The sequence below is a fragment of the Anomaloglossus baeobatrachus genome, chromosome 11, assembly GCF_048569485.1.
Source record: "Anomaloglossus baeobatrachus isolate aAnoBae1 chromosome 11, aAnoBae1.hap1, whole genome shotgun sequence".
Classification (NCBI taxonomy): Eukaryota; Metazoa; Chordata; class Amphibia; order Anura; family Aromobatidae; genus Anomaloglossus; species Anomaloglossus baeobatrachus.
In genome coordinates this window covers 169,681,250-169,702,882 of record NC_134363.1, presented here as the reverse complement: position 1 = coordinate 169,702,882, position 21,633 = coordinate 169,681,250, and the positions used below count along the sequence as shown (strand labels likewise).

The following is a 21,633-nucleotide window of genomic DNA, read 5'->3' as shown; positions in this document are numbered from 1 at the left end:
AATCATGACCAATACAAGCCACAGACAGGTACAGGAGGAGAGAGGAGCCTGCCCGCGAGGGCTCACAGTCTACAAGGGATAGGTGAGGATACAGGAGGAGAGAGGAGCCTGCCCACGAGGGCTCACAGTCTACAGGGGATGGGTGAGGATACAGGAGGAGAGAGGACCCTGCCCGCAAGGGCTCACAGTCTACAGGGGATGGGTGAGGGTACAAGAGGAGAGAGGAGCCTGCCCACGAGGGCTCACAGTCTACAGGGGATGGGTACAGGAGGAGAGAGGAGCCTGCCCACGAGGGCTCACAGTCTACAGGGGATGGGTGAGGATACAGGAGGAGAGAGGACCCTGCCCGTGAGGGCTCACAGTCTACAGGGGATGGGTGAAGATACAGGAGGAGAGAGGACCCTGCCCGCCAGAGTTCACAGTCTACAGGGGATGGGTGAGGAAACGGGAGGAGAGAGGTCCCTGCCAGCGAGGGCTCACAGTTTACAGAGGATGGGTGAGGATACAGTAGGTGAGGACAGAGCTGGTTGCGCAGTGGTTTACTGGTCTGAGGGTTACTGCAGGTTGTAGGCTTGTCGGAAGAGGTGGGTCTTCAGGTTCCTTTTGAAGGTTTCCATGGTAGGTGAGAGTCTGATATACTGTGGCAGAGCGTTCCAGAGTATGGGGGAGGCACGGGAGAAATCTTTGATGCGATTGTGGGAAGAGGAGATGAGAGGGGAGCAGAGAAGGAGATATTGTGAGGATCTGATGTTGCGTGCAGGTAGGTACCAGGAGACTAGGTCACAGATGTAAGGAGGAGACAGGTTGTGCATGGCTTTGTATGTCATGGTTAGTGTTTTGAACTGGAGTCTTTGGGCGATGGGAAGCCAGTGAAGGGATTGGCAGAGTGGAGAGGTCGGGGAGTAGCGGGGACAGGTGGATTAGACGGGCAGCAAAATTTCACAATACCGGGACGACACCTAACAATTGATCAAAGCAATAGAAGAAAGAGTATTTTACGCTATGGTGAATACCAATGTTTCTTTGTCGCTCCATTGGGAGACCCAGACAATTGGGTGTATAGGCTATGCCTCCGGAGGCCGCACAAAGCACTACACCAAAAGTGTAAAGCCCCTCCCCTTCTGCCTATACACCCCCCGTGCTCCCACGGGCTCCTCAGTTTTTATGCTTTGTGCGAAGGAGGCAGACATGCACGCACAGCTCCACAGATTGGTCAGCAGCAGCTGCTGACTATGTCGGATGGAAGAAAAGTGGGCCCATATAGGGCCCCCAGCATGCTCCCTTCTCACCCCACTCTTGTCGGCGGTGTTGTTAAGGTTGAGGTATCCATTGCGGGTACGGAGGCTGGAGCCCACATGCTGTTTTCCTTCCCCATCCCCCTTAGGGCTCTGGGTGAAGTGGGATCCTATCGGTCTCCAGGCACTGAGACCGTGCTTCATCCACAACTCCAGAGGAGCCTGCTGGATAGGAGCCGGGTATCGTTCAGGGACATGGCCCTGCTACTTGGAGGTACTCTGTGTCCCCGTAGGGACCGCGCACAGCAACACTCCAGCATTGCTGGGTGTGCTAGTGCACCGGTGACCGCGGCGCTGACCGGGTTAAATGTGCCATTACACACTCAGCGTCGCTGAGTGTGTTTGTGTATGGGGACTACCGCGCTGACCGCCGCTGCCATGGTTAACACTGCGGCGCGGCTGGGACTTGTAGTGCGCTGGGGACTTCCGCACCGGCCGCGCTTATACGGCGGCCGCGCTTATTACTCGAGTCCCCGGCTTTTGCGGCCTAGTCTTTTTTCCTCCCGCCCCCAGCCCTGACAGGCAGGGGAAGGGCGGGACGCTGTACAGACGAGCAGCAATGAGGGCTGGAGCATGCTTTGCATACTCCATCCCCCTCACTGTGCACAGTGGGGCACCAGTTCCCGCACTTTCTGGGTCACGCCCACGGCTCCCTCCTCTCCTCAGGACGCCGGCAGCCATTCCTGTCAGCTCCTCGGACGCTGCAGAGGGGGACAAATTCTGGGAGACCCAGGCAGGGATTCTGGTGGCCTCACAACCGCTTTAAGCGGGTGGTAAGCAGCACCTGTGGTGCTAGCCCCATTGTGCAGAAGTGTAATTATAAATTATATGTTTATGGTATATACTTTACACTGTATGGTGCACAGTTGATTCTGGCTATATACCCTATTGTGTTGCTCAGGGAAGACAATAGCATGGCGCCCACAAAAGGCAGGGGTGCCAAAACACAGGCTTACTATGCTGCCTGCGCCGCATGTACGACGCCGCTACCGGCAGGTTCCACTGACCCTCATTGTGTGCTCTGCTCGGCCCCTGCTGCACTTACTCAGCCGGAGCCTCTGCTAAGAGGGGCCCAGGGGGAGCCACCTGCTGACACTATCCAGGTGACAGGGACGGAGTTTGCAGTCTTTAAGGATAAACTCTCTGAAACTATGGCTAAGATACTAGAAGCCTTGCAGTCCAGACCGGTATCTAAGCACAGGGACACTGTTGAATCATTGTTCCCTGGCCCCCCTCAGTTGGACCAACAATGTCCCCCCGGGGTATCTCATAGATCCCAGGCTGGGGGCTCTGACACGGACCCCAGCCCCAGACCGATTAAGCGAGCTCGCTTGGAAATTCCCTCGACATCATCATATTGTTCAGGGTCTCAGCGGGGGGAATCTCTGGTTGATGACGCGGAGACAGCTGATCAGGATTCTGATCCTGAGGCCGCTCTCAATCTAAATACTCCGGACGGGGACGCCATAGTGAACGATCTTATTGCGTCCATCAATCAAATGTTGGATATTTCTCCCTCAGCTCCTCCGGTGGAGGAGTCAGCTTCTCAGCAGGAGAAATTCCGTTTCAGGTTTCCCAAGCGTACACCGAGTATGTTTCTGGACCACTCTGATTTCAGAGAGGCAGTCCAGATTCACCATGATTGTCCAGATAAGCGTTTTTCTAAGCGCCTTAAGGATACACGTTATCCCTTTCCCCCTGACGTGGTCAAAGGTTGGACTCAGTGTCCCAAGGTGGATCCTCCAATCTCCAGACTGGCGGCTAGATCCATACTTGCAGTGGAAGATGGGGCTTCACTCAAAGATGCCACTGACAGGCAGATGGAGCTCTGGTTGAAATCCATCTATGAAGCTATCGGCGCTTCTTTTGCCCCAGCATTCGCAGCCGTATGGGCGCTACAAGCTATATCAGCAGGTCAAGCGCAAATTGACGCAGCCACACGCACTTCCGCGCCACAGGTGGCGTCCATAACCGCTCAGACGTCGGCATTTGCGTCTTACGCTATTAATGCTGTCCTGGACTCTGCGAGCCGTACGGCGGTTGCATCCGCCAATTCGGTGGTACTCCGCAGGGCCTTGTGGCTACGGGAATGGAAGGCAGATTCTGCTTCCAAAAAGCGCTTAACCAGTTTGCCAATTTCTGGCGACCGATTGTTTGGCGAGCGTTTGGATGAAATCATCAAACAATCCAAGGGAAAGGATACATCCTTACCCCAGCCCAAACCGAACATACCCCAACAGAGGAGGGGGCAGTCGAGGTTTCGGTCCTTTCGGGGCGCGGGCAGGTCCCAATTCTCCTCGTCCAAAAGGCCTCAGAAAGATCAAAGGAACTCTGATTCATGGCGGTCTAAGTCACGTCCTAAAAAGACCACCGGAGGTGCCGCTACCAAAGCGGCTTCCTCATGACTTTCGGCCTCCTCAATCCGCATCCTCGGTCGGTGGCAGGCTCTCCCGCTTTTGCGACACCTGGCTGCCACGGGTAAAAGACCGTTGGGTGAGAGACATTCTGTCTCACGGTTACAAGATAGAGTTCACCTCTCGTCCCCCGACTCGATTCTTCAGGTCATCCCCGCCTCCCGAGCGAGCCGTGGCTCTTCTGCAGGCGCTGAGCACTCTGAAGGCAGAAGGAGTGGTGGTCCCTGTTCCTCTTCAGCAACAGGGTCACGGTTTTTACTCCAACCTGTTTGTGGTCCCAAAGAAGGACGGGTCTTTCCGTCCTGTCCTGGACCTGAAACTACTCAACAAACATGTAAAGACCAGGCGGTTCCGGATGGAATCCCTCCGCTCCGTCATCGCCTCAATGTCCCAAGGAGATTTCCTTGCATCGATCGATATCAAAGATGCTTATCTCCACGTACCGATTGCTCCAGAGCACCAGCGCTTCTTGCGCTTCGCCATAGGAGACGAACACCTGCAGTTCGTGGCACTGCCGTTCGGCCTGGCAACAGCCCCACGGGTTTTCACCAAGGTTATGGCTACTGTAGTAGCGGTCCTCCACTCTCAGGGTCACTCGGTGATCCCTTACTTGGACAATCTGCTGATCAAGGCACCCTCTCAAGAGGCATGCCAACACAGCCTCGACGCTACTCTGGAGACTCTCCAGAGTTTCGGGTGGCTCATCAATTTTCCAAAGTCAAATCTGACACCGGCCCAATCGCTGACATATCTTGGCATGGAGTTTCATACCCTCTCAGCGATAGTGAAGCTTCCGCTGATCAAGCAGCGTTCACTACAGAAAGGGGTACAATCTCTCCTTCAAGGTCAGGCACACCCCTTGAGGCGCCTCATGCACTTCCTGGGGAAGATGGTGGCAGCAATGGAGGCAGTCCCTTTCGCGCAGTTTCACCTGCGTCCTCTTCAATGGGACATCCTACGCAAATGGGACAGGAAGCCGACGTCCCTCGACAGGAACGTCTCTCTCTCTCAGGCGACCAAAGCTTCCCTTCGGTGGTGGCTTCTTCCCACTTCATTATCGAAGGGGAAATCCTTCCTGCCCCCATCCTGGGAGGTGGTCACGACGGACGCGAGTCTGTCAGGGTGGGGAGCGGTTTTTCTCCACCACAGGGCTCAGGGTACGTGGACCCAGCAAGAGTCCTCACTTCAGATCAATGTTCTGGAAATACGGGCAGTGTACCTTTTCCTGAAAGCGTTCCAGCAGTGGCTGGAAGGCAAGCAGATCCGAATTCAGTCGGACAATTCCACAGCGGTGGCATACATCAACCACCAAGGCGGCACACGCAGTCGGCAAGCCTTCCAGGAAGTCCGGCGGATTTTGATGTGGGTGGAAGCCACGGCTTCCACCATCTCTGCAGTTCACATCCCAGGCGTGGAAAACTGGGAAGCAGATTATCTCAGTCGCCAGGGCATGGACGCAGGGGAATGGTCCCTTCACCCGGACGTGTTTCAGGAGATCTGTTGCCGCTGGGGGGTGCCGGACGTCGACCTCATGGCGTCCCGGCACAACAACAAGGTACCGACGTTCATGGCACGGTCTCAAGATCCCAGAGCTATGGCGGCAGACGCCTTAGTTCAGGATTGGTCGCAGTTTCAGCTCCCTTATGTGTTTCCTCCGCTGGCACTGTTGCCCAGAGTGTTACGCAAGATCAGGGCCGACTGCCGCCGCGTCATCCTCGTCGCTCCAGACTGGCCGAGGAGGTCGTGGTACCCGGATCTGTGGCATCTCACGGTCGGCCAACCGTGGGCACTACCAGACCGACCAGACTTGCTGTCTCAAGGGCCGTTTTTCCATCTGAATTCTGCGGCCCTCAACCTGACTGTGTGGCCATTGAGTCCTGGGTCCTAGCGTCTTCAGGATTATCTCAAGAGGTCATTGCCACTATGAGACAGGCTAGGAAACCAACGTCCGCCAAGATCTACCACAGGACATGGAAAATTTTCCTGTCATGGTGCTCTGCTCAGGGTTTTTCTCCCTGGCCTTTTGCCTTGCCCACTTTTCTGTCCTTCCTTCAATCTGGACTGGAAAAGGGTTTGTCGCTCGGCTCCCTTAAGGGACAAGTCTCAGCGCTCTCTGTGTTTTTCCAGAAGCGCCTAGCCAGACTTCCACAGGTACGCACGTTCCTGCAGGGGGTTTGTCACATCGTTCCTCCTTACAAGCGGCCGTTAGAACCCTGGGATCTGAACAGGGTGCTGATGGTTCTTCAGAATCCACCATTCGAGCCAATGAGGGATATTTCTCTTTCACGCCTTTCGCAGAAAGTGGTTTTCCTAGTAGCAGTCACTTCTCTTCGGAGAGTGTCTGAGCTAGCAGCGTTGTCGTGCAAGGCCCCTTTCCTGGTGTTTCACCAGGACAAGGTGGTTCTGCGTCCGATTCCGGAATTTCTCCCTAAGGTGGTATCCCCCTTTCATCTCAATCAGGATATCTCCTTACCCTCTTTTTGTCCTCATCCAGTTCACCAATGTGAAAAGGATTTGCACTTGTTAGATCTGGTGAGAGCACTCAGACTCTACATTTCTCGTACGGCGCCCCTGCGCCGCTCGGATGCACTCTTTGTCCTTGTCGCTGGCCAGCGTAAAGGGTCACAGGCTTCCAAATCAACCCTGGCTCGGTGGATCAAGGAGCCAATTCTCGAAGCTTACCGTTCTGCTGGGCTTCCGGTTCCCTCAGGGCTGAAGGCCCATTCTACCAGAGCCGTGGGCGCGTTCTGGGCTTTGAGGCACCAGGCTACGGCTCAGCAGGTGTGTCAGGCGGCTACCTGGTCGAGCCTGCACACTTTCACGAAACACTATCAGGTGCATACCTATGCTTCGGCGGATGCCAGCCTAGGTAGACGAGTCCTTCAGGCGGCGGTTGCCCCACCTGTAGGAAGGGGCCGTTTTACGGCTCTATTACGAGGTATTATTTTACCCACCCAGGGACTGCTTTTGGACGTCCCAATTGTCTGGGTCTCCCAATGGAGCGACAAAGAAGAAGGGAATTTTGTTTACTTACCGTAAATTCCTTTTCTTCTAGCTCCAATTGGGAGACCCAGCACCCGCCCCTGTTTTTTTGTGTACACATGTTGTTCATGTTGAATGGTTTCAGTTCTCCGATATTCCTTCGGATTGAATTTACTTTAAACCAGTTTATAATTTTTTTCCTCCTTCTTGCTTTTGCACCAAAACTGAGGAGCCCGTGGGAGCACGGGGGGTGTATAGGCAGAAGGGGAGGGGCTTTACACTTTTGGTGTAGTGCTTTGTGCGGCCTCCGGAGGCATAGCCTATACACCCAATTGTCTGGGTCTCCCAATTGGAGCTAGAAGAAAAGGAATTTACGGTAAGTAAACAAAATTCCCTTCTTTTCTTCTAGGGCGTGGACTGTTGTTTGGGCTTTTGCCCTTTTAGAGTGCGCACAACCGTATAGCGATTGTTAGGAGTATCTGACCTCACCTACTTACCCACGGCACAGGAACAGTTACCTTTTTCGCTTTATAAGACTCACCTGATTATAAGATGCACCTGATTATAAGACGCACCTAGGTTTTGGAGGAGGAAAATTAAAAAAAAAAAATTGAGCCAAATAGTGTGCTAGAACATTTTAATAAAATTAAAATAACATTATTTTAACAATTTAGACTCAACAGGAGTCAATAGCAGCATTGTTTGTAACATGAACCATGTTTGTGAACAACATAGGAAGGAAAGCTTTAGTCATGTGGATGACGCACTGCTATGGGGAACCTGTGGATGACACTGCTGTGGGGGATCTGTGGATAATGCACTGCTATGGGGGACCTGTGGATGGCGCACTATTATGAGGGACCTGTGGATGACACTGCTGTGGGGGATCTGTGGATAACGCACTGCTATGGGGGACCTGTGGATGGCGCACTATTATGGGGGACATGTGGATGACTCACTATTATGGGGGACATGTGGATGACGCACTGCTATGGGGGATCTGTGGATAACGCACTGCTATGGAGGACCTGTGGATGGCGCACTATTATGGGGGACCTGTGGATGGCGCACTATTATGGGGGACATGTGGATGACTCACTATTATGGGGGACATGTGGATGACGCACTGCTATGGGGAACCTGTGGATGACACTGCTGTGGGGGATCTGTGGATAACGCACTGCTGTGGGGGACCTGTGGATGGCGCACTATTATGGGGGACATGTGGATGACTCACTATTATGGGGTACATGTGGATGACGCACTGCTATGGGGGACCTGTGGATGACGCACTGCTATGGGGGACCTGTGGATGACGCACTGCTATGGGGGACCTGTGGATGACGCACTATTATGGGGGACATGTGGATGACGCACTATTATGGGGGACCTGTGGATGACGCACTATTATGGGGACCTGTGGTTGATGCACTGTTATGTGGGATCCGTGGATGACACGGCTATGGGGGACCTGCATGATGCACTTTTATGGGGATCTGGGACTACCACCCCCCTCATCCTTAGGAATACACCCATGTACTGTATACCATACATGGCTGTATTCTGAAAGATGAGGGGGGTTGTAGTTACATTTACACTTTGGCCACTACATTAGTCCCTCCCTGGAGTGTTTACAATAAAGGACTACAGCCCCCATCATCCTTCAGAATACACCGATTGATACAGTATATTCTGAAGGCTGATGATGGGGGTTGTGTTCCCCTTCAGTGTTTTTTGCTCACCTATTAGGACCCTTCGTTCAACTGACAACACTTTGTCAGGCTCAGATCACTGATTGGTAGAGGCAGCTCTGCAGAAGTTGTCTCCACCAATCAGCATCCAGCCCTAGCGAGGAGGCGGAGAATCGTTCTTCTCTCTCTCCTCTTTCTTATGATAGTCTCCGTCTGCTGCGGAGATCTAAAATGGAGCCCACGCATGCGCAGATCGCGATCTTCGAGAGCCGCGATCTCTATCTGCGCCTGCGTAGCCTCCGACGCGATGGACTTCAGGAAAATGGCTACGGAAGGCAGCGCATGTGCAGATGGAGATCTCGCTTCTCTGAGATCTCCATCTTCGCCTGCGTCACCTCCGCCATTTTCCGGAAGTCGCGTTGGAGGCAGCGCAGGCGCAGATAAAGATTTCGGCTATGGTGACCGCCACCGCAGCCGATTGCCGCGGGATCCATGGCGGCCGCCACCGCAGCCGATTGCCGCGGGATCCATGGCGGCCGCCTCCGCTCCAGCGGCAGCACCAGCACCAGCCTCCTGTGACTCACTTCACCGCTGCATCACTGCCCGGTAAGTTACATTCACTTTGTAAGACGCACCCCTATTTTCCCCACAATTTTGGGGTAAAAAAAGTGCGTCTTATAAAGCGAAAAATACGGTAATACCGGTGGTGTGGGACCGCATCTTATTTTTTCTTTTTTACTAACAATTGTTCACCTACATCAGTTTCTCCATTAGCCTAAAGACCTAGACATCACCCCTAGACTTTTTTAGACTATTAAAAGGCATCTGCAAGGTACATTATAATGTTTCTTTGTCGCTCCATTGGGAGACCCAGACAATTGGGTGTATAGCTATGCCTCCGGAGGCCACACAAAGTATTACACTAAAGTGTAAAGCCCCTCCCCTTCTGCCTATACACCCCCCGTGCATCACGGGCTCCTCAGTTAGTTTTTATGCTTTGTGCGAAGGAGGCTGACATCCACGCATAGCTCCACAGCTTAGTCAGCAGCAGCTGCTGACTATGTCGGATGGAAGAAAAGAGGGCCCATAACAGGGCCCCCAGCATGCTCCCTTCTCACCCCACTTTGTCGGCGGTGTTTGTTAAGGTTGAGGTACCCATTGCGGGTACACAGGCAGGAGCCACATGCTGTTTTCCTTCCCCATCCCTTATGGGCTCTGGGTGAAGTGGGATCCTAATCGGTCTCCAGGCACTGGGACCGTGCTCCCTCCGCAGCCCCTGGGGAATCTGCTGGACAGGAGCCGGGTATCGTCAGGGCAAGGCCCTGCTACTAAAGGTACTCTGTGTCCCCGTGGGGACCGCGCATGGAGCGCTTGTGCCATACTCATTCCAGCACTGCTGGGTGTGTTAGTGCGCCGGGGACTACCGCGCGGCCGCGCTTATTTGCCGGCCGCGCTTATAACTTTAGTCCCTGGCTTCTGCGGCCTAGTATCGCATATTCCCGCCGACAGGCCTGCCAGTCAGGGGAAGGGCGGGACGCTGCACAGATCGTCAGCGCTGAGGGCAGGAGCATACATTAGTATCCTCCTCCCCCCTCACTCAGTACACTGGGGCACTAGATTCCCGCACTTTCTTGGGCATGCCCACGGTCTCCTCCTTCCCACAGAACGCCGGCAGCCATTCCTGTCAGCGATTCAGACGCTGGAGAGGAGAGACAACACAGGGAGACCCAGGCAGGGAATCTGGTGATCACACAACCGCTCTGAGCGGTCGGTAAGCAGCACCTGTGGTGCTGGCCCCACTGAGTGCCGAAGTGTATATATATATATAGGCTTATAGGCTATACATTTGCACTGTACGGTCGCTCTGTTGATTTTTGGCTATATACCCTCCTGGATTGTTCTCAGAGGAGACAACAGCATGTCGTCCGCAAAAAGCAAGGGTGCCAAAGCACAGGCGTACTTTGCAACCTGTACCTCATGTGCGGCTATACTACCGGCAGGTTCCACTGACCCTCATTGTGTGCAATGCTCGGCCCCTGTGGCACTTACTCAGCCGGAGCCTCTGCTACAGGTGGCCCAGGTGGAACCACCTGCTACCACTGTCCAGGTGACAGGGACGGAGTTTGCAGCTTTTGCTGACAAACTGTCTGAGAGTATGGATAAATGGTCTGCTAAAATACTAGAAGCCTTACAGTCCAGACCGGTGATTCAGGCCCCGGGCACTGTTCAATCTTTGACCCCAGGTCCCCCTCAATTGGAACAGCAAAGTGCCCCTGCGGTGACCCATAGGTCCCAGGGTGAGGTCTCTGACACGGACCGCAATCCCAGGCCGCCTAAGCGGGCTCGCTGGGAAATTCCCTCCACTTCATCACACTGTTCAGGGTCTCAGCAGGAGGACTCTCTGGAGGATGAAGCGGAGATAACAGATCAGGATTCTGATCCTGAAGCCGCTCTCAACCTAGATACACCTGAAGGTGACGCCGTAGTGAATGACCTTATAGCGACCATCAATCAGGTGTTGGATATTTCTCCCCCAGCTCCTCCAATTGAGGAGTCAGCTTCTCAAGAGAAATTCCGTTTCAGGTTTCCCAAGCGTACATTGAGTACGTTCCTGGATCACTCTGACTTCAGAGAGGCAGTCCAGAAAAACCGAGATTGTCCAGACAAGCGTTTTTCCAAGCGCCTTAAGGATACACGTTATCCTTTCCCCCCTGATGTTGTCAAGGGCTGGACTCAGTGTCCTAAGGTGGACCCTCCAATCTCCAGACTGGCGGCTAGATCCATAGTTGCAGTGGAAGATGGAGCTTCGCTCAAAGATGCCACTGACAGACAGATGGAACTATGGTTGAAATCCATCTATGAAGCTATCGGCGCGTCTTTTGCTCCAGCATTCGCAGCCGTATGGGCACTCCAAGCTATCTCAGCTTGTCAGGCGCAGATTAATACGGTCACACGTACATCTGCCCCGCAAGTGGTGTCATTAACCTCTCAGGCGTCGGCGTTTGCGTCCTACGCCATTAATGCTATCCTGGACTCTGCGAGCCGTACGGCGGTAGCATCCGCCAATTCGGTGGTAATACGCAGGGCCATGTGGCTACGTGAATGGAAGGCAGACTCTTCTTCCAAAAAGTTCTTAACCGGTTTGCCATTGTCTGGCGACCGCTTGTTTGGTGAGCGATTGGATGAAATCTTTAAACAATCCAAGGGAAAGGACTCATCCTTACCCCAGTCTAAACCAAACAGACCTCAACCAAGGAAGGTACAATCGAGGTTTCGGTCCTTTCGGACCGCGGGCAGGTCTCAATTCTCCTCGTCCAAAAGGCCTCAGAAAGATCAGAGGAACTCCGATTCATGGAGGTCTAAGTCACGTCCTAAAAAGACCGCCGGAGGAACCGCTCCCAAAGCAGCCGCCTCATGACTTTCGGCCTCCTCAAACCGCATCCTCGGCGGTGGCAGGCTCTCCCGCTTTTGCGACGCCTGGCTGCCACAGGTAAAAGACCGATGGGTGAGAGACATTCTATCTCACGGTTACAGGATAGAGTTCAGCTCTCGTCCTCCGACTCGTTTCTTCAGAACATCTCCGCCCCCCGAGAGAGCCGATGCTCTTCTGCAGGCGGTGTGCACTCTGAAGGCGGAAGGAGTGGTAATCCCTGTTCCTCTTCAGCAACGGGGTCACGGTTTTTACTCCAACCTGTTCGTGGTGCCAAAAAAGGACGGATCCTTCCGTCCTGTTCTGGACCTAAAACTGCTCAACAAGCATGTGAAAACCAGGCGGTTCTGGATGGAATCGCTCCGCTCCGTCATCGCCTCAATGTCCCAAGGAGATTTCCTGGCATCAATCGACATCAAAGATGCTTATCTCCACGTACCGATTGCACCAGAGCATCAGCGCTTCCTGCGTTTCGCCATAGGGGACGAACACCTTCAGTTCGTGGCACTGCCTTTCGGCCTGGCAACAGCCCCACGGGTCTTCACCAAGGTCATGGCAACAGTAGTAGCAGTTCTGCACTCTCAGGGACACTCGGTGATCCCTTACTTAGACGATCTGCTTGTCAAGGCACCCTCTCAAGGAGCATGCCAACACAGCCTGAACATTGCTCTGGAGACTCTCCAGAGTTTCGGGTGGATCATCAATTTTCCAAAGTCACATCTGACACCGGCCCAATCACTGACATATCTTGGCATGGAGTTTCATACTCTCTCAGCGATAGTGAAGCTTCCGCTGATCAAACAGCGTTCACTACAGACAGGGGTGCAATCTCTCCTTCAAGGCCAGTCACACCCCCTGAGGCGCCTCATGCACTTCCTAGGGAAAATGGTAGCAGCAATGGAGGCAGTTCCTTTTGCGCAGTTTCATCTGCGCCCACTTCAGTGGGACATTCTCCGCAAATGGGACAGGAGGTCGACGTCCCTCGACAGGAACGTCTCCCTTTCGCGGGCAGCCAAGGCTTCCCTTCAGTGGTGGCTTCTCCCCACTTCTCTATCGAAGGGGAAATCCTTCCTGCCCCCATCCTGGGCGGTGGTCACGACGGACGCGAGCCTGTCAGGGTGGGGAGCGGTCTTTCTCCACCACAAGGCTCAGGGTACTTGGACTCAGACAGAGTCCTCCCTTCAGATCAATGTTCTGGAGATAAGGGCAGTGTATCTTGCCCTAAAGGCGTTCCAGCCGTGGCTGGAAGGCAAGCAGATCCGAATTCAGTCGGACAACTCCACAGCGGTGGCATACATCAACCACCAAGGCGGGACACGCAGTCGGCAAGCCTTCCAAGAAGTCCGGCGGATTCTGCTGTGGGTGGAAGCCACAGCCTCCACCATATCCGCAGTTCACATCCCGGGCGTAGAAAACTGGGAAGCAGACTTTCTCAGTCGCCAGGGAATGGACGCAGGGGAATGGTCCCTTCACCCGGACCTGTTTCAGGAGATCTGTTGCCGCTGGGGGATGCCGGACGTCGACCTAATGGCGTCTCGGCACAACAACAAGGTCCCGACATTCATGGCACGGTCTCAAGATCACAGAGCTCTGGCGGCAGACGCCTTAGTTCAGGATTGGTCGCAGTTTCAACTCCCTTATGTGTTTCCTCCTCTGGCACTGTTGCCCAGAGTGTTACGCAAGATCAGGGCCGACTGCCGCCGCGCCATCCTCGTCGCTCCAGACTGGCCGAGGAGGTCGTGGTACCCGGATCTGTGGCATCTCACGGTCGGCCAACTGTGGGCACTACCGGACCGACCAGACTTGCTGTCTCAAGGGCCGTTTTTCCATCTGAATTCTGCGGCCCTCAACCTGACTGTGTGGCCATTGAGTCCTGGATCCTAGCGTCTTCAGGGTTGTCTCAAGAGGTCATTGCCACTATGAGACAGGCTAGGAAGCCAACGTCCGCCAAGATCTACCACAGGACGTGGAGGATATTCTTATCCTGGTGCTCTGATCAGGGTCTTACTCCCTGGCCATTTGCCTTGCCCACTTTTCTGTCCTTCCTTCAATCCGGATTGGAAAAGGGTTTGTCGCTCGGCTCCCTTAAGGGACAAGTCTCTGCGCTCTCTGTGTTTTTTCAGAAGCGCCTAGCCAGACTTCCACAGGTACGCACGTTCCTGCAGGGGGTTTGTCACATCGTCCCTCCTTACAAGCGTCCGTTAGAACCCTGGGATCTGAACAGGGTGCTGATGGCTCTTCAGAAACCACCGTTCAAGCCAATGAGGGATATTTCTCTCTCACACCTTTCGCAGAAAGTGGTCTTTCTAGTAGCAGTCACATCACTTCGGAGAGTGTCTGAGCTAGCAGCGCTGTCATGCAAAGCCCCTTTCCTGGTGTTTCACCAGGACAAGGTGGTTCTGCGTCCGGTTCCGGAATTTCTCCCTAAGGTGGTATCCCCCTTTCATCTCAATCAGGATATCTCCTTACCCTCTTTTTGTCCTCATCCAGTTCACCAATGTGAAAAGGATTTGCACTTGTTAGATCTGGTGAGAGCACTCAGATTCTACATTTCTCGTACGGCGCCCCTGCGCCGCTCGGATGCACTCTTTGTCCTTGTCGCTGGCCAGCGTAAAGGGTCACAAGCTTCCAAATCGACCCTGGCTCGGTGGATCAAGGAACCAATTCTCGAAGCTTATCGTTCCTCGGGGCTTCCGGTTCCTTCAGGGCTGAAGGCCCATTCTACCAGGGCCGTGGGGGCGTCCTGGGCCTTGCGGCACCAGGCTACGGCTCAGCAGGTGTGTCAGGCGGCTACCTGGTCGAACCTGCACACTTTCACGAAACACTATCAGGTGCATACCTATGCTTCGGCAGATGCCAGCCTAGGTAGGCGAGTCCTTCAGGCGGCGGTTGCCCACCTCTAGGATGGAGCCGTTTACGGCTCTATTATGAGGTATTATTTACCCACCCAGGGACTGCTTTTGGACGTCCCAATTGTCTGGGTCTCCCAATGGAGCGACAAAGAAGAAGGGAATTTTGTTTACTTACCGTAAATTCCTTTTCTTCTAGCTCCAATTGGGAGACCCAGCACCCGCCCCTGTTGTTCTTTGTGTACACATGTTGTTCATGTTGAATGGTTTCAGTTCTCCGATATTCCTTCGGATTGAATTTACTTTAAACCAATTTATAATATTTTTCCTCCTTCTTGCTTTTGCACCAAAACTGAGGAGCCCGTGATGCACGGGGGGTGTATAGGCAGAAGGGGAGGGGCTTTACACTTTAGTGTAATACTTTGTGTGGCCTCCGGAGGCATAGCTATACACCCAATTGTCTGGGTCTCCCAATTGGAGCTAGAAGAAAAGGAATTTACGGTAAGTAAACAAAATTCCCTTCTTTGTTATTGTTGTGTTATGTCATTGATATTTGTTGTTTTTCTTGCTCCATAAGACTTAATGCTTTGGTCCTTGGTGGAGTCTCGGGGGAGATTGAGATCTACGCGTACGGAATGTACAAGATTGCAACCATCACAGAGGTGAGATATATACAGTGTGTCCACCCATATCCTGTCCACCGCCATTAACTTGAGAACGGCGGCAGCTATAGGCATAGAAGTGGTGTCTAGGTATAGTAAAGTAGCCATGCGCTACGCAATGAAACCACCTATAGCGCCACCTGGTGGAAAACAACGGAGTTAGCATTTTTATCTCGAAAACAGAACGAGAGAGAGAAAAAAAGTGAATTACAAAGTTGTAGGGCATCATCAATTCAATACGAATCGACACCTTGCATACAGAAATGCTATGATCTGAAACCCATGACCCCCCTCCAAAACATTAAATGCTGGTCACGCATATGGAGCTCATTTAACTTTGATGCTCACAGTGGCCCCCGTCAGCTGCAATGCACATCTGGACTCTGCACAGCATACTGTATCTTGCTGCACGTTGTGCAATATGGTAGGTGACACGTTTGCACAAGCATCTGTGATACGTGGTCGTAGGTCCTGCAATGTTGGTGGAGGGGTCGCATACACCTGCTGTTTGATGTGACCTCACAGAAAGAAGTCCAATGGGGTCAGGTCAGGTGAGCGGAGGCCACTCCACACAGCCACCATACCCAATGACTTGTAGGAAGGTCTCCATGAGGAATCGCTTCACGTCTGCAGCCTTGTGAGTTTTACACGTTCTAATCATAACATTTCTGTATGCAAGGAGTCCATTCGTATTGAATTGATGATGCCCTACAACTTTGTAATTCACTTTTCTTTATCGTTCCTTTGGGAGACCCAGACCATGGGTGTTTAGCTTCTGCCTCCGGAGGACACACAAAGTACTACACTTAAAAGTGTAGCTCCTCCCTCTGAGCTTATACACCCCCTGGTAGCCAGTCCTAGCCAGTTTATTGCTTTGTGTCAGGAGGCATACATCCACACATGCATTCTCATCTGATTTGTTTGACTTTTGGAAAGAGTTTGAAGAAAAGCGGGTCCATGTCTGGACTCCCGGCATGTCCCTTCTCACCCCACTGTGTCGGCGGTGTTGTTAAGGTTGATTTACAAGGCTGCAGCCTTACATGCCGCGCTCCTTCACCATCCCTTCTGGGCTCTGGCTTGAAGTGGGAGCCAGCACGGTCTCCATGCCTGGCAGGAGTCCGGTCTCCATCCACAGCCCCTTGAGGATTCTGTTGGACCGGAGCACTCATCCCCAGGGACATGGCCCTGCGTCTCAGCAGCTAAGTACCTGAGACGTTTATGTTGGGGGTCCCGGTTCTTTTCTTTTTCGCTCCTAATTGGGAGACCCAGACAATTGGGTGTATAGCTACTGCCTCCGGAGGCCGCACAAAGTACTACACTTAAAAGTGTAAGGCCCCTCCCCTTCTGGCTATACACCCCCCCGTGGGAGCACGGGTCCCTCAGTTTTTGCTTTGTGCGAAGGAGGTCAGACACGCACGCATAGCTCCACTATTTAGTCAGCAGCAGCTGCTGACTATGTCGGATGGAAGAAAAGAGGGCCCATACAGGGCCCCCAGCATGCTCCCTTCTCACCCCACTTTCTGTCGGTGGTGCTTGTTAAGGTTGAGGTACCCATTGCGGGTACGGAGGCTGGAGCCCACATGCTGATTCCTTCCCCACCCCCATTAGGGCTCTGGGCGAAGTGGGATTTTACCGGTCTCCAGGCACTGAGACCGTGCTCCATCCACAGCCCCTGGAGAAGCCGCTGGATATGGAGCTGAGTATCGTCAGGGACATGGCCCTGCTCCGTCAAGGTACTCTGTGTCCCCGTGCATACGCGCGCACACCGCAGCATTGCTGGGTGTGTTAGTGCGCCGGGGACAACAGCGCTGCTGCGCTTGTGCCATTTCCTCACTTCAGCTTAGCTGAGTGGGTAGACTCAGGGAGAACGGTCGCGCCGGCCGCTGGGACTGCGACGCGGCTGGGACTTGTGGTGCGCCGGGGACTTCCGCGCTGACCGTGCATATATCACGGCCGCGCTTATTACTACAGTCCCCGGCTTTTGCGGCCTAGTTCGTTCGTTCCCGCCTCCGCACCTGCCAGTCAGGAGGAGGGCGGGACGCTGTACAGAGCATCAGCGCTGAGGGCTGGAGTCTTTTTTACATACTCCAGCCCTCACACCAGGCACAGTAGGACGCAGTTTCCCGCACTTTGTTTGTGGCACGCCCACGGTCCGCCCCTCTTCACTGAACGCCGGCAGCCATTCCTGCCTGCACGCTGAGCTGCAGAGGGGAGACGGGGAGACCCAGACACGGGATTCTACGGCCTCATACCCGCTGTTCAGCGGGCGGTAAGCAGCCCTCAAGGGCTCACCCCCACTTGTGCCGTTTGTATACTGAGTATTTTGTGTTTGCAAATACTTTGTACTGTACGGTCGCTGGTGATTCTCGGCTATATACCCTCCTAGATTACAAGGAGGCAACAGCATGTCGTCCGCAAAACGCAAGGGTGCCAAGGCACAGACATTATATGCTGCCTGTACCGCATGTGGGGCTGCTCTACCGGCAGGTTCCACTGACCCCCATTGTGTGCAGTGCTCGGCCCCTGTGCAACTTGCACAGCCGGGGCCTCTGCTGGACGTGACCCAGAGTGTACCACCTGTGAATGCTGTCCAGGTGACAGGAACGGAGTTTGCAGCTTTTGCTGACAGATTGTCTATGACCATGTCAAAGATTCTTGAAACATTGCAGTCTAGACCAGTATCTCAGACCATGGACACTGTGGCATCATTGCTCCCTGGTCCCCCTCAGCTGGAACACTTCCAAGCTCCGGGGGTGTCACATGCACCCCAGGGTGACGATTCTGACTCAGACAACAGTCCCAGACAACCTAAGCGGGCTCGGTATGAGGGGCCCTCAACTTCGTCTCACTGGTCAGGATCCCAGCGGGACGAATCTATGGGTGATGAGGCGGATGTAACTGATCAAGATTCTGATCCTGGGACCGCTCTCAATCTGGATACACCGGATGGTGACGCCATAGTGAATGATCTTATAGCGTCCATCAATAGGATGTTAGATATTTCCCCGCCAGCTCTTCCTGCGGAGGAGGCAGCTTCACAGCAGGAGAAATTCCATTTCAGATATCCCAAGCGTAAATTAAGCACTTTTCTGGACCACTCTGACTTTAGAGATGCAATCCAGAAACACCACGCTTATCCTGAGAAGCGGTTTTCTAAACGGCTTAAAGATACACGCTATCCTTTTCCCCCTGACGTGGTCAAGGGTTGGACCCAGTGTCCCAAGGTGGACCCTCCAATCTCCAGGCTTGCAGCTAGATCTTTAGTTGCAGTAGAAGATGGAGCGGCACTTAAAGATGCCACTGACAGGCAGATGGAGCTCTGGCTGAAATCCATCTATGAAGCTATTGGAGCGTCGTTGGCGCCAGCTTTTGCAGCCGTATGGGCACTCCAAGCCATTTCAGCTGGGCTTATACAAGTCGACTCGGTCACACGTACATCTGCCCCGCAGGTGGCACCATTGACCTCTCAAATGTCTGCATTCGCGTCTTACGCGATTAATGCTGTCCTGGACTCTACGAGCCGTACGGCGGTGGCGTCAGCCAACTCCGTGGTTTTGCGCAGAGCCCTGTGGTTGAGAGAATGGAAGGCAGATTCTGCTTCCAAGAAGTGCTTAACCAGTTTGCCTTTTTCTCGCGACCGATTGTTTGGGGAGCGTTTGGATGAAATCATTAAACACTCCAAGGGTAAGGACTCATCCTTACCTCAACACAGACAAAACAAGCCCCAACAAAGGAGGGGACAGTCTGGTTTTCGGTCCTTTCGAGGCTCAGGCAGGTCCCAATTCTCCTCGTCCAAAAGGACTCAAAAGGATCAGAGAGGCTCAGATTCTTGGCGGACTCAGTCACGCCCAAAAAAGACAGCAGGAAGAACCGTTACCAAGACGGCTTCCTCATGACTTTCAGCCTCCTCTCTCCGCATCCTCGGTCGGTGGCAGGCTCTCCCGCTTTGGCGACATTTGGCTGTCACAGGTCAAAGACCGTTGGGTGAAGGACATTCTGTCTCACGGGTACAGGATAGAGTTCAGCTCTCGTCCTCCAACTCGTTTCTTCAGAACTTCCCCACCGCCCGACCGAGCCGATGCTCTGCTGCAGGCGGTGGCCGCTCTAAAGGCGGAAGGAGTGGTGACTTCCGTTCCTCTTCAGGAACAAGGTCACGGTTTTTACTCCAATCTGTTTGTGGTGCCAAAGAAGGACGGGTCCTTTCGGCCCGTCCTGGATCTAAAGTTGCTCAACAAACACGTAAAAACCAGGAGGTTCCGGATGGAATCTCTACGCTCCGTCATAGCCTCAATGTCTCAAGGAGATTTCTTAGCATCAATAGACATCAAAGATGCTTATCTTCACGTGCTGATTGCGCCAGAGCATCAGCGTTTTCTACGCTTCGTTATAGAAAGCGAACACCTGCAGTTCGTAGCGTTACCTTTCGGGCTGGCAACAGCCCCTCGGGTCTTCACCAAGGTCATGGCAGCAGTAGTAGCTGTCCTGCACTCGCAGGGTCACTCCGTGATCCCGTATTTGGACGATCTACTTATAAAGGCACCCTCTCAAGAGGCATGCCAACACAGTCTGGACGTGGCACTGAAGACTCTCCAGAGTTTCGGGTGGATTATCAACTTTTCAAAGTCAAATCTAACCCCGACCCAATCACTAACATATCTTGGCATGGAGTTTCATACTCTCTCAGCGATAGTGAAGCTTCCACTGGACAAGCAGTGCTCTCTGCAGACAGGGGTGCAATCTCTCCTGCAGAACCAGTCCCACTCCTTGAGGCGCCTCATGCATTTCCTAGGGAAGATGGTGGCAGCAATGGAAGCAGTCCCTTTCGCGCAGTTTCATCTGCGCCCTCTACAATGGGACATTCTCCGCCAATGGGACGGGAAGTCGACGTCCCTCGACAGGGATGTCTCCCTCTCTCAGGCAGCCAAGGACTCTCTCCGATGGTGGCTTCTTCCCACCTCATTGTCAAAAGGAAAGTCGTTCCTACCCCCATCCTGGGCGGTGGTCACGACAGATGCGAGCCTATCAGGGTGGGGAGCAGTGTTTCTTCACCACAGGGCTCAGGGTACGTGGACTCAGAGAGAGTCCACCCTTCAGATCAATGTTCTGGAAATCAGAGCAGTCTATCTTGCTCTGCGAGCCTTCCAACAGTGGCTGGAGGGCAAGCAGATCCGGATTCAGTCGGACAATTCCACAGCGGTGGCGTACATCAACCACCAAGGGGGAACACGCAGTCGGCAAGCCTTTCAAGAAGTCCGGCGGATTCTGACGTGGGTGGAAAACACAGCATCCACCATATCCGCAGTTCACATCCCAGGCGTAAAAAAACTGGGAAGCAGACTTTCTCAGTCGCCAGGGCATGGACGCAGGGGAATGGTCCCTTCACCCGGACGTGTTTCAGGAGATCTGTCGCCGCTGGGGGATGCCGGACGTCGACCTGATGGCGTCACGGCACAACAACAAGGTCCCGGTTTTCATGGCACGGTCTCACGATCACCGAGCTCTGGCGGCAGACGCCTTAGTTCAGGATGGGTCGCAGTTCCGACTACCTTATGTGTTCCCACCTCTGGCATTGTTGCCCAGAGTGCTCCGCAAAATCAGGTCCGACTGCCGTTGCGCCATTCTCGTCGCTCCAGACTGGCCAAGGAGGTCGTGGTACCCGGATCTGTGGCATCTCACGGTAGGACAACCGTGGGCGCTACCAGGCCGTCCAGACTTGCTGTCTCAAGGGCCGTTTTTCCATCTGAATTCTGCGGCCCTGAACCTGACTGTGTGGCCGTTGAGTCCTGGATCCTAGGGACCTCAGGTTTATCTCATGATGTTGTTGCCACCATGAGACAGGCTAGGAAACCATCCTCCGCCAAGATCTACCACAGAACGTGGAAGATATTCTTATCTTGGTGCTCTGCTCAGGGAGTTTCTCCCTGGCCTTTTGCATTGCCTATTTTTCTTTTCTTCCTGCAGTCTGGGTTGGAAAAAGGTTTGTCGCTTAGCTCCCTTAAAGGACAAGTCTCTGCGCTATCCGTATTCTTTCAGAAGCGCCTGACGCGACTTCCTAAGGTACGCACGTTCCTGCAAGGGGTTTGTCATATCGTTCCCCCTTACAAGCGGCCATTGGAACCCTGGGATCTGAACAAGGTTCTGATTGCTCTCCAGAAGCCACCTTTCGAGCCTATGAAGGAGATTTCCTTTTCTCGGCTTTCACAGAAAGTGGCTTTTCTGGTGGCGGTCACGTCTCTTCGGAGAGTGTCAGAGCTGGCGGCGTTATCTTGCAAATCTCCCTTCCTGGTGTTTCACCACGACAAGGTAGTAC

At 53.6% G+C, this 21,633-nt stretch overlaps 1 protein-coding gene across 1 annotated transcript in view; it reads left to right on the top strand.

The window, feature by feature from the left end:
• ANAPC4 (anaphase promoting complex subunit 4) overlaps nucleotides 1–21,633 on the top strand; it is a 170,535-nt gene that overhangs the window by 46,591 nt on the left and 102,311 nt on the right. The window contains exon 8 of the mRNA XM_075329394.1: nucleotides 15,239–15,323. Within this exon, the coding sequence (XP_075185509.1) occupies nucleotides 15,239–15,323 (85 nt within the window). The remainder of the gene's footprint in view (nucleotides 1–15,238; nucleotides 15,324–21,633) is intronic.